The following is a 12,070-nucleotide window of genomic DNA, read 5'->3' on the forward strand; positions in this document are numbered from 1 at the left end:
AAAAGAAGATAGAGAGGAGGAAAATGAGAGGTAGAGAAACATGAAGATGTTTTGGGTAGTTTTTTTTTACCATTTTTTAATCGACCCACCCACCGACCCATCGACACATAGATTGAAGAGATTGAATTTATGTCAAAAAATTGAATTTGTAGAAGAAGAAAAACAGTACTAGTATTACACAGACGAGATGTTCATGTCGTATTCAATGAACGTCTATTGAGAGCAATAGAGAAAACTGAGCTGGCCCAGTGGTTCAATCTAATAAAGAAAAACTGTGCATGTGAAGAAGTATGCAGACGGCGATATGGGCAACACGTGGAAGAAGATATTTGGATTCCAATCACTTTGAATAGTTAAAAAAAAGAAAAGAGATTGTGTTGGTTATTAATGATAAAGTACATCCAGTCAGACTTATTTCTGTCTTTAGTACACTTGTATTGATTACTGCTATCAACTTAAAGGAAAAGTCCAGTCAGACTTATTTCTGTCTTTAGTACACTTGTATTGATTACTGCTATCAACTTAAAGGAAAAGTCCAGCCAGACTTATTTCTGCCTTTAGTACACTTGTATTAATTACTGCTATCAACTTAAAGGAAAAGTCCAGTCAGACTTATTTCTGCCTTTAGTACACTTGTATTGATTACTGCTATCAACTTAAGGTAAAAGTCCATAAATAGCACCTTGGTAAGGGACTTAACTATGGAATCTTGTTAAGAAGTCCTACTGCACTTGTGTGATCGACCAGTCTGGGTATTTCCTGCAAGGATTTACGGGGAATCATTATTATGAAATCAGTAATACCCTAATCTCTTTGGCAAATACAAAGAGAATTTGTTTTTCCTCCAAACCCCCCCCCCTCCTATTTTTCTTGTAATATAGCAAGGTATACTTGTACTTGTATCATGTACTTCTTCAAAACAGAACAAAAATCTACATTTTGTTTTTAAACTTATCAATGAATTGTGTATCAAACCTGTCATCCCAGAGTCCCATTCTGTATTTTCTCAATCTTGCCATGTGAGGGCACCATGCCACAGTAAAGCAACTGCGCCTCCATGACTGCCTCCTTTTCGCACCCTGTGCATAGGAAAGTGTCACAAACTTTTATGAAGTCGGGAGTCTGCATAAAGAATGGTCTAGTTGAGCACATTCTCTAGCTTAATTGGATGTTGCCCATAGCTTTTTCATTACACTTTTAACCTTTCCCATCTCACACTCTCTTGCTTTGTTTTAAAACGAATGACAACATTTTGAATGCAGTATGAAATCACTATAGCAACACATCACAAAAAAGCTTATCATGTTCTAGTATTGATGAATACACGGATGTAGTTACATCGTACATTGGTTTCTGTGAAAATACGTGCATTCCGACAAAATCCATCATCACATATATATGCAGATGAAAAACCATGGTTTACAAAGGAACTGAAAATTATGGTCAAGAGAAAAGATGAAGCCTGTGAAAATGAGGATAAGGTATTGTATAAAAAGACTAAGTATGAAATTCAGAAAGCAAAAAAAAAAAAAAAGCCAAGTTAAAGTATAAGGTCAGATTAGAGGAATAGTTTACAACTAACAACATGTATAGCATCTGGCAAAGTCTCCAGAAAATAACTGATTACAAGAAAAACTTAGAAATGGACACTAGCAATGACCCAACACTTCCCGATAAATTAAATGAATTCTACAGTTAAGTAGATTTGATAAACAGAACACAAACCGCGCTTATCGTCCGCCACAATCTTCTTCTCCATTACCTGCACCGCCTTTCAGCATATTCAGGAACCAGAGGTTAGAAAATTATTTAATGCACAGAATAGCAAGAAAGCACCGTACCCGGACCCAACAATGTATCACCACGCACCCTGAAGAACGAACTGCTGAACAAATCTCTCCGGTTTTTACCGATATTTTCAACGACTCTCTTAGCCAATGCAAAGTACCCGTGTGTTTTAAAACATCCAAAAGTATACCAGAACCAAAGAAAAGTAAAATCTCTTGCCTTAGTAGCGTTAACATCAGTTTTCATGAAAGTGTTTGAAAGGTTAATTTTGAAATCTCTTTTAAGTCTGTCACTAACTTATCACTCGATCAATTTCAATCTGCATAGGTCTGTTGATGATGCCGTTGTATAGCCCTCCTAGAGTCACCATGCACATATGCAAGGGCCCTTTTTGCAGATTACATCTCGGCCTTTAACACGATAATTCCACAGAGATTATACGACAAACTCTGTTCACTGAAAATTGATAATTCAATGTGTTTATGTTTGTGGGTCTTAGACTTTCTGTCGGATAGTCCCCAGCATGTTCAGCTGGGTAAGAGGCTGTCTGAATCGATAACTTTAAACACAGGTGTACCACAGGGCTGTGTCTTATCACCTCTATTGTATTCTCTGTTCACAAACAATTGTGTATCACATGATGAGTCAGTAAAGTTGATCAAGTTTGCTGACGACACCACTGTGGCAGGGTTAATTTCAAAGTGTGATGAAACACGGTACAGGGCCGAGGTTACTAAGTTGGTGGATTGGAGTTCATATAATAATTTAGTTACTAAACATCCAAAAAACGAAAGAGACGATCATCGACTTAAGAATAAGACCGCCACTGTTGCACTGGAAATTGATAGTAAATCCGTTGAAATGGTTGATTGTTTTAAATTCCTTGGTACACTTATTTCAAACTGAATGAAATGGGAAGCAAACATTAATGCAATTGTCAACAAAGCCAGTCAACGTATGTTCTTTTCAAGGAAACTAAAGAAATTTGGTGCAAGTGAGACACTATTGGTTCGTTTTTACAGAGCAGTCATAGAAAGTGTACTTACCTTCTCTATAGTTGTGTGGTATGGTAATGCCACAAAGAAGTAAAAAAAAAACCTTGAAAGCATAGTTAAAACTGCTTCTAAAGTCATTGGAGCTAATTTACCTTCCATTGAGTCATTGTATCATACACGTTTATCTGGTAAATGTATAAATATCATTGATGACGCTTCTCACCCATCAAACAGCCTTTTTCAAATTACTCCCCTCTGGGAAACGTTTCAGATGTCTTAGAACCAAAACTACACGTTTTAAGAATAGTTTTTATCTGAGAGCAATCACTTAACAAAACTCCTCCTGAGTGATTTTACTATCCTATCGGAATGGATCAATTCCTTTTATCATAAGAGTTGTGATTAGTATATATTTCTACCTTATTGTACAGTATTTTATCATATTGTATTATTGTACTGTATGTACTGTATATATGTGTATCATGCTGTATTTGTCATGTGCTGTTGATCGTTTTAGCAACACCAAGACATATTCCTTTTCGATTTTGTCAATAAAGTAATCTAATCTAATCTAATCTAATATAAAACGCTGAGCACTGCGTGACATTATGCACAGTTGCATTTATTTAATACCTATTGCTTATCCTGAAGTCCACATAGGACACCTTAATAATAAACAATAACATAACATAACATACCAAAGGCAATGAGAGAGAGAAATTCAGACATTCCCTGTTATTGTCCTTGCTTTACACATTCATACATTTTCACAACCAATTGTAAATAAATGCCTAATAGAGAAGGCGTGCTGGGCTTTGACTTCGACTAGCTAAAACGAAAGCACTGGGTCCTTGTTTGAGTGAGGGCGCTAACAATATGCTTAACTATGGTACAAAATTAAATTATTTCGATTATAAAATTAAATTATTTTGATTTAATACTTTGATTTGTAATTACAATTAAACACAACATTTAATAAGTGCACACTTCTGGCAATGGAACTGGTTGCAACAAACACCACGAGCTGAACAATGATTGTAAAAGTAATTATTTACATCTACAAAATATTTTATTCAATATTGCAGCATTTTAAGACAGTACAATATAGTTACTTTGGAAAGATAAATTGGAAATGAATGTAAAGTTTTGATCCGTCGTCTACTTCAGACCTTGATCATTCCAAAGTAACTATATTGTACAGTCTTATTGCTTCTTGGAACCATGATCAATATTCTCCATTGTAGCATTTCAATTTAGCTATCAGCTATATCATATTTGTAATACTACATCTTAAGAAGACTAACACTCTGATTATATTGCTGTAGTTTTCATCCACTTGAACTAAACTGGTGATGACATCACAGATGACATCATAGTTCATCTCTTTGACTCTTACTAAACACCTGTAAAATACAACACACAATACATAAATTAAGTTTCATAATTATCATTAAAGCTTAGACTGTCAAATTCAGTCATTGAGGGCGCTTCTATATCCTTGATACAATCTGATTAAAATCTGGTGGAGAAAACGGATAGATTTCTTTTCATTTATCTTTGTATATTGTTGTCTGTTTTTTATGTTATCATAATGAGTTAGTTATCGCCTTGATGAACCTGAGGACGATGAACTTAGAACAACCAAATCAAATAAAAAAACAATATGCAATAGAAATAAAGGTATTTTAATCAGATTGACAATGGATATAAAGTTTATCATTATAACAACATTTTAGGCAGCTAAAACACTTCACTGATTTCATGACAAAAAACATTAAAGTTACACAGGCTGTAATTTGGGGACATATTTTCAGCTAAAGGAAATGTGCCAGTACACAACACAATGACTTATACAGTACAGTACAGTACAGTACAGAACAGAACAGAACAGAACAAACAAACAAACAAACAAATTCACAGAAAAGTTATTCAGAAGCAAACTTAAGGCAAGTCTACATAGAATAACAAAAGTCACTGAATATGGAAAAATACCAAGCTATGTACAGTAATATTTGGTAACTAAAAAATTACATCACAATGTCAATTTTATATCACATTTGAATTCCTGGTGGAACTCTGCAAATTGTTAAACATGATCCAATTCAAAAATAGGACTAGTATTTTTGAACTTTCTCCATTCTGTTTGGAAATTTTGATTTCCCTGTGACACAAAGTGTACAGTTCCAAAACTTGTTACAATGTATACAACGATGATATTTTGTATGGTTGATAACAAATATGGCATTGGAAATGCTGGTTATAGCTGGATTTTTAGTTGTCTGCTAGGTTTGTGATAGGTATTGACTGATGTATGAGGGCACCCCATCACTCAATCTGATTAAAATCCGATGTAGATGTCGGCTAATCGTGCATTGCTATCTTACCATCGTTATTTAGCTTGAATTGACCTTCGTAGTACATGTTTACGTTTTTAGCCTGATCGCCTCAGGAGGCGATCAGGCTAAAAAAATGTAAACATGTACCAAGAAGGTCAATTCAGGCAAAATAACGAAGGTAAAATAGCAATGAACGATTAGCCGACATCTACATCGGATTTTAATCAGATTGCCCATCACTGGCCTGTGATAGGTATTGACTGATGTGTGAGGGTGCCCCATCACTGGCCTGTGATAGGTATTGACTGATGTGTGAGGGTGCCCCATCACTGGCCTGTGATAGGTATTGACTAGTGTGTGAGTGCACCCATCACTGCCCTGTGATAGGTATTGACTGATCTGTGAGGGTGCCCCATAACTGGCCAGTGATAGGTATTGACTGATGTGTGAGGGTGCCCCATCACTGGCCTGTGATAGGTATTGACTGATGTGTGAGGGCACCCATCACTGGCTTGTGATAGGTATTGACTGTTGTATGAGGGTGCCCCATCACTGGCCTGTGATAGGTATTGACTAATGTGTGAGGGCGCCCCATCATGGTATACTTTACAGACTATCTGCACTACCTGCAACCAGGATATTTTATTTCATCAAATAACCAGTATTCACTAAAGACTGGTCAATTATTCATAAAAAGACACTGTCTCTGTTAGTGGTCAGTATTATCTGTAGGTGGTATAGTGGCAAGTTTAAATCTTGAGTGAAAGCTTTGTGTTGAATCTGTCACCAGTGTACCCTCTAAGCTAACTTGATGCGCCACTGACGCACAATTTCTAGTGACGCACCAAAATTTGGTTTTCCCCCATCTTTTATATGTGGTGACTCACAAGAAATGTCAGTTTTTATCATTTTGACTCACAACAACAAAATGTGGCTATCACTAGAGGACACACTATCTGTCACCATCTTAAAACTGTACCGTTGTGAATGGGGTATCATTCTTTGACCAGACAACCACAATATATTAATTGAAATGTTTTAATTACCAATAATGAAACGTTTAACATGCTAACCTGTGGTCGATATTATCCATATTCAATAATAATTCAGAATGCCCTCTCACCATAATAAACAGTATTATTTAGTGGGTGATGTATAATAATACAAGTTTATAATAACAACAACTTTTTAGACTTCAAGACAGTCACTGACTGTGTTTCTGTCATGTGACTTGGTCACATGTTTTACGTTTTCAGTTATTGGTTGTGTTTCTGTAATGTGATGTGGTGACATGTCTTACCTGTTCAGAGGGATTATAGAAAGTCTGCTTTGTCCAGAAATGACAGTTTTCAGCTCGTAGTCGGAAAGAGATTTCAGGATTATTGATACGTTTACCACTTAGAGTGATGTATCTTCCTTTTGGACCAAAATATGGCCATCGGTTCTGAGCAACCTCATTCTCATGCTTTTTATTTGGATCACTGTCAGAAAAGAACAAATGAATACAAACATGTTATGATCAAGTTCACTGTTAGCAGACACAGTTCTATAAAAGTGACACTTCAAGTTCAGGAGTTGTCCAATACCTATGCCCATATCAAGTAGTTTAGAATTGTTTGTTGACAGACATGGAATCATGATCACATTGTAATCTGATTAATCTGATGTAGTGTTTATTGTTCAAATCTTTATAATACCTCTATTTCCTACATTTAATGTCATTTGTTCCATCAGTGAGTGCCTCCTTCCTACATCTGACACAAATTGGGAGTTCATGTTCAAATCTCACATGTATGCATAGCCTATCAAAATCTGTCTGACTGTTAACACACCAGGATTGAAGATGAAAACAAACAGACCCACCAAAACAATAACAATGCCATCATTGTCTGTACTCTAGCTGTGCTCAAGCTCTGTTGGAACAAAGTGTTCTGAGATACTGTACCCGTAAGTTTCCGAGGTAAGCCGCATTCTCATTGGTTGAGTGGGTTACTCAACAACACCCAGGATTTGATTTTTTTGAATGTGAGTGCCTACATGTATGGTATTGCATCTGATGTAAGAAGCGACAGTATTTCATGGAACAAAAAAGAATAAATGACTTAACTATCCCAAACCATTATCACATTGAATTTAGCTATTTTTAATAAAACCTGGGCTTCACTTCTTTAGGTAAAATCATTGATAAATTATGTAACTTTATGCTCAGAGTCAAAAACTACGTTTTACATCCCTAGTTGCTGGCTGTGTTTTTGTGATGTGTGATCCCTAGGCATGAATATTACAAGTGGCACTTTCATTGTCACCAAGTCTTCCCTAGCATGAATTTAAGGGTTCACCATTTTGTCTCTATTTAAAACCTTGAAAGCACTGCAGGTATTCTGATGTATGAAGCACGCCCCCAAGTGGCCAAAAAATGCAATTATCCTGCAACTTAATCACCCAATCAAATTCTTTTATACTTCGCACTTTGGTATATAAAGTTGTAACTTTCATACACAACAATTAAATACAGTACTAGACACAACCATTTGATACATAGAAGCCCACATGAAAAATTACAAAATTCAATGTACTGTATTAGGTGATGGTGTGTAGGGTCATTCTAAACCCTTGTCTGTGGCTAAACACAATACTATGTACAATCTGTCCCTCAAGGGGGTGTGCTATGAATGAAATAGGAAACAAAAAGCTTTGATAATACAAGTCGTGATCTGCTATAACATGTATCATGGTTTACCCCACTCCGAACACCCCTCCCCTCCTCTATATCAGTTTACCCCACTCCAAACATCCCTCCCCTCCTCTGTATCAGTTTACCCCACTCCAAACATCCCTCCCCTCCTCTGTATCAGTTTACCCCACTCCGAACACCCCTCCCCTCCTCTATATCAGTTTACCCCACTCCAAACACCCCTCCCCTCCTCTATATCAGTTTACCCCACTCCAAACACCCCTCCCCTCCTCTGTAACAGTTTACTCCACTCCAAACATCCCCTCTCCTCCTCTGTATCAGTTTACCCCACTCCAAACATCCCCCTCCTCTATATCAGTTTACCCCACTCCAAACATCCCCCTCCTCTATATCAGTTTACCCCACTCCAAACATCCCCTCCTCTATATCAGTTTACCCCACTCCAAACATCCCTCTCCTCCTCTGTATCAGTTTACCCCACTTCAAACACCCCTCCCCTGCTCTTTATCAGTTTACCCCACTCTGTACACCCCCCCTCCTCTGTATCAGTTTACCCCACCCCAAAACACCCCTCCCCTCCTCTATATCAGTTTACCCCACACCAAACATCCCCTAGCTGCCCTCCTCTATATCAGTTTACTCCACTCCAAACATCCCCTCCCCTCCTCTGTATCAGTTTACCCCACTCCAAACATCCCCTCTCCTCCTCTATATCAGTTTACCCCACTCCAAACATCCCCCCCCCCCTCCTCTTTATGATAATCATGTAACAACTTACCCGGTCTTCACAAAGTTACACCAATACTTCATAAACTGTCGACTAAACTGTTTGTCTTCCTCTGAGTATGGGTTCTCTTCTAGAAGAGGTTGGCCAAATAAATATTGTATCTCAGCCGCGTGTGGAGTTCCCATCCATTTAGGTTGCGTACTTATTGAGGTGAAATGGTCCATTTCATAATAGTAAACATCCAGACCACTATTTGTGTATGCGTTGGCTAATTCTTGCGAGGGACAGATGTAACCATACTCGCTATTCATGTTGATTAGAATATCCCGGCGCTCAGCTCCATTTGTAAATTCCGGCGTTTTGTCATACTGGGCAACGATTGAGAGCGGATCACCAGCTAAAGGATACAGTAATTTCACTAAGTTGTGAAAAGTTTCAGAGGTTAAGATATAATCATTTTCTGGTGATACACCTGGTAGGCCAATCCTGACTGTCATGTCAGAACTCTCGTGCTTAACTGTTCCCATCAAAAGATTTACTTTCTTGAATTTTCCCTTCCCAACTAGAGTGCGTGGTTCTTCACTGATGAATACACCATCTAATACAGGTGGGAATGGAGTTTTGAACATTGTGAAAGGCTTATGTACTTTCATTATGTCTTCTGCAGGTTTCTCCTTCAAGCAATGCAGGATTGATGTAATGTCGTCATTTCCATCACTATCATGTGACGGGCATACATCCTTCACCAAATCTGATGCTCGTTCTTTTGCAGCCTCTGCACTTATAAATGCTCTAGCACTGTTCAGGATGTATCCACTTTGGATGATGGCTCTTGTGAACAGATCTTGACTCTCAGGTGCAAGTAAGTGATATCCAACAGAAGCTCCCCCAGCACTGTTTCCATTTATAGTGACTCGATGAGGATCACCGCCAAATGCAGCAATGTTCTCCTGTACCCATTTCATTGCAAGTTGTTGATCCAAGAGACCCATGTTACCTGGTGCATCTGGAATCCCAAGTGCCAGGAAACCGAAGACACCCAAGCGATAATTCATAGACACTACTATGATTCCCTCACTGGCAGCCATAACTTGACCATTTCGATTTGGTGTTGTTGCAGAACCCCAAGTAAACCCACCTCCATGTATAAATACCATCACTGCTGCTGACTTGGGACGAGGATGTGACACCCATACATTAAGATGCAAACAATCTTCACTCAGAGGTAAAGAACCAACATATCCACGGTCATGTACCTGCCAACATGATGTCTTGAATTCGGAAACATCAAGTGCCTCATCCCAAGCATCTACAGGTTCAGGAGGACGGAATCGCAAATTACCAATTGGCGGTCTTGCATAGGGAATTGAAAGGAAAATTTCAAGGTCTTTCCCAACTACTGAAATAATTTTCCCTTTGACAGGTCCATTGTTTGTTAAAACAACAGGTTGGTCCTTGGACGAGGCCGTTAAATATACACACATTGCCAAGGTGATAAACCTAGCAACTGTACTCCATTTTATGATAGCTGTCATTTTAGTTAGGGTATATAGTTAGACAAGGACAGCAAGATGTGTATAAGTCTAGGGTAGTTAGACAAGGACAGCAAGATATGTAGTCTGTGAATTAAAACAGAGACAAGATAAGTGAACACTGAATAGATAACCAAGGTGTGAGGTGACTTCCCAGTTCTCATATCTCTACTGAATAGGTACAATTTCAAATCTGCACCACTCCCCAAACTGTACCAACCCCAACCCCAACCCGCCCTCCCACCCCCACAAACACAGATACCTAATTTAGTCAAAAATACAAATTAAATGACTAGTTTTACATTAATTAAGAAAAAGGCTGTGATTGTGAAACTAAATGAATACATGGAAAGATTCCAAATGTATAGTTGTAAATTCATCAATAATACTGACAACCCCATGATGTGCAAGTGTTGTGTACTTTGAATATTCCATGAGTGCTTATACTATATATACAGTGCTAATTCTCTGCCAAATCATGCTAACAACATGGCTATAAGGATATAAAATATGCATCCATGGTTCTGTAGCTGTGAAATGACAACTAATGTTAACCTATGTCTACATATCTCGAGTCTACATTCCAAACCCACACACTGTGCGTAATTAACATTCTAAGGCTTAGTCAAACTATGACAAAATTGTATGTTTGATATTAGTGAATTTACACAAGATTTACTGGTGAATGGTGAATTACATTTAATATTTGGTGAATGTGAATTAATATCTGGAGATAGTGATGAATGGTGAATTAGACGAGCTTTTACTTCCTGGTAAGAGGGGTATAAACTCCCTTCTTGAGTCACAAGTACAGTCACTTGTGAGCTAATATTCTATTCCAGGATATCATAATACAAAATAATGACGTTATTAGGTATGTACAAATATATTGATTTTCCAATGCAAAAAAACCTGTGACGGTATTTTTTGAATATTTGTAAATACCTCAGACCACTAACGTTAGTGGTCTGAGTAAATACCTAATAACATCATTACTTTGTATAATGATTGCCCTAAAATAGTATTCAGTATTTACAGGGGAGGGCCAGAGGAAATCACACATGGTTTGTTAAGTAAAACATGACCCCCCGCCCCCATTCTGCATTTGTAAGTGATCCTCCCCTTTGTTCCATTTTGTAAAACATGACCCTCCCCATGACATTTGCATTTATTGAACGTTAATTAATATTCCCCTTATATGTATACATACAGATTTTGACTCTGTACTTAGAAAGCAATATTTGTACATATAAAGTGACAAACAGTAAAAGACTGGCTAGTTGGTACCTTTCTCTTTTAATCATGTAACACAAAATATTTTAGTATCTAAAATGTGTTTTCCATGTTGTGCATACTCTGTCTGATCTGGTCACTTTCTTTAACACAAGAGAGCAATCACTGATTATTATTTATGACAGTATAAGATTCATATTATATTGCAGAAATAATTTATATTTCTTGATCTATTTAATGATATTTATTTGTTTACTGTTTATGCAGACTTTAATTAATTGCAATGAAGAGGAGAATGCCAATGTGCAGTACAGATTTGAAAGGCTATACATGTATTTCTTCAATAAAAGAGTGATAAACTTGGCACCGGTTACTATAACTGTTAATTATATGTAGATATTTTAACAACAACATTCACAGAGAGTGTGAGTGATATTTAATTGGTGAGATGTATAATCAATACAATGCATCATTTTATTAAACAATTTTCTTACAATATATATATTTGTACTTTGGCATGTAAAGTACTCATAAAAATAAATGTTGACTCAGTTGAGTGCTCATCTCACTTTTACATCACAAATGACTGTGGTCACAAGATCTTTGATTCTCCACAATCTCTCAAGTCGCTATTTCACACAAAAGAACACTAGTGTGTTAAAAAATGGCTTCAAATGAAAAAAAAGTGGGAAAAAACAGAGACCAGAGTAAGTCTAGTACCTACCTGTTTACATAGGCTGTGTCATGTCAGTGCAGGGGCCTTG

General features: G+C 37.3%; 1 protein-coding gene across 1 annotated transcript; it reads right to left on the reverse strand.

Moving 5' to 3' along the window:
• Positions 1-3,529: 3,529 nt before the first annotated feature.
• Positions 3,530-12,059, reverse strand: LOC144441170 (cholinesterase-like). Its single transcript, XM_078130714.1, has 4 exons — positions 12,031-12,059; positions 8,593-10,160; positions 6,420-6,600; positions 3,530-4,186 (listed from the first exon to the last, which is right to left on the reverse strand). Exons 2-4 carry the CDS (start codon positions 10,074-10,076, stop codon positions 4,154-4,156), a joined length of 1,698 nt encoding a protein of 565 aa, XP_077986840.1. The 5' UTR covers positions 10,077-10,160; positions 12,031-12,059; the 3' UTR covers positions 3,530-4,153.
• Positions 12,060-12,070: the final 11 nt, after the last annotated feature.

This window comes from Glandiceps talaboti, chromosome 10 (assembly GCF_964340395.1).
Source record: "Glandiceps talaboti chromosome 10, keGlaTala1.1, whole genome shotgun sequence".
Taxonomy (NCBI): domain Eukaryota; kingdom Metazoa; phylum Hemichordata; class Enteropneusta; family Spengelidae; genus Glandiceps; species Glandiceps talaboti.

Coding starts and splice junctions, on each gene's coding strand:
- LOC144441170 (XM_078130714.1), bottom strand. CDS start 10,076: ATGACAGCTATCATAAAATGGAGTACAGTTGCTAGGTTTATCACCTTG. Junction 6,601..8,592: donor TGTAACTTTGTGAAGACCGG/GTAAGTTGTTAC, acceptor CTTTTCTGACAG/TGATCCAAATAAAAAGCATG. Junction 4,187..6,419: donor TCTATAATCCCTCTGAACAG/GTAAGACATGTC, acceptor TGTATTTTACAG/GTGTTTAGTAAGAGTCAAAG.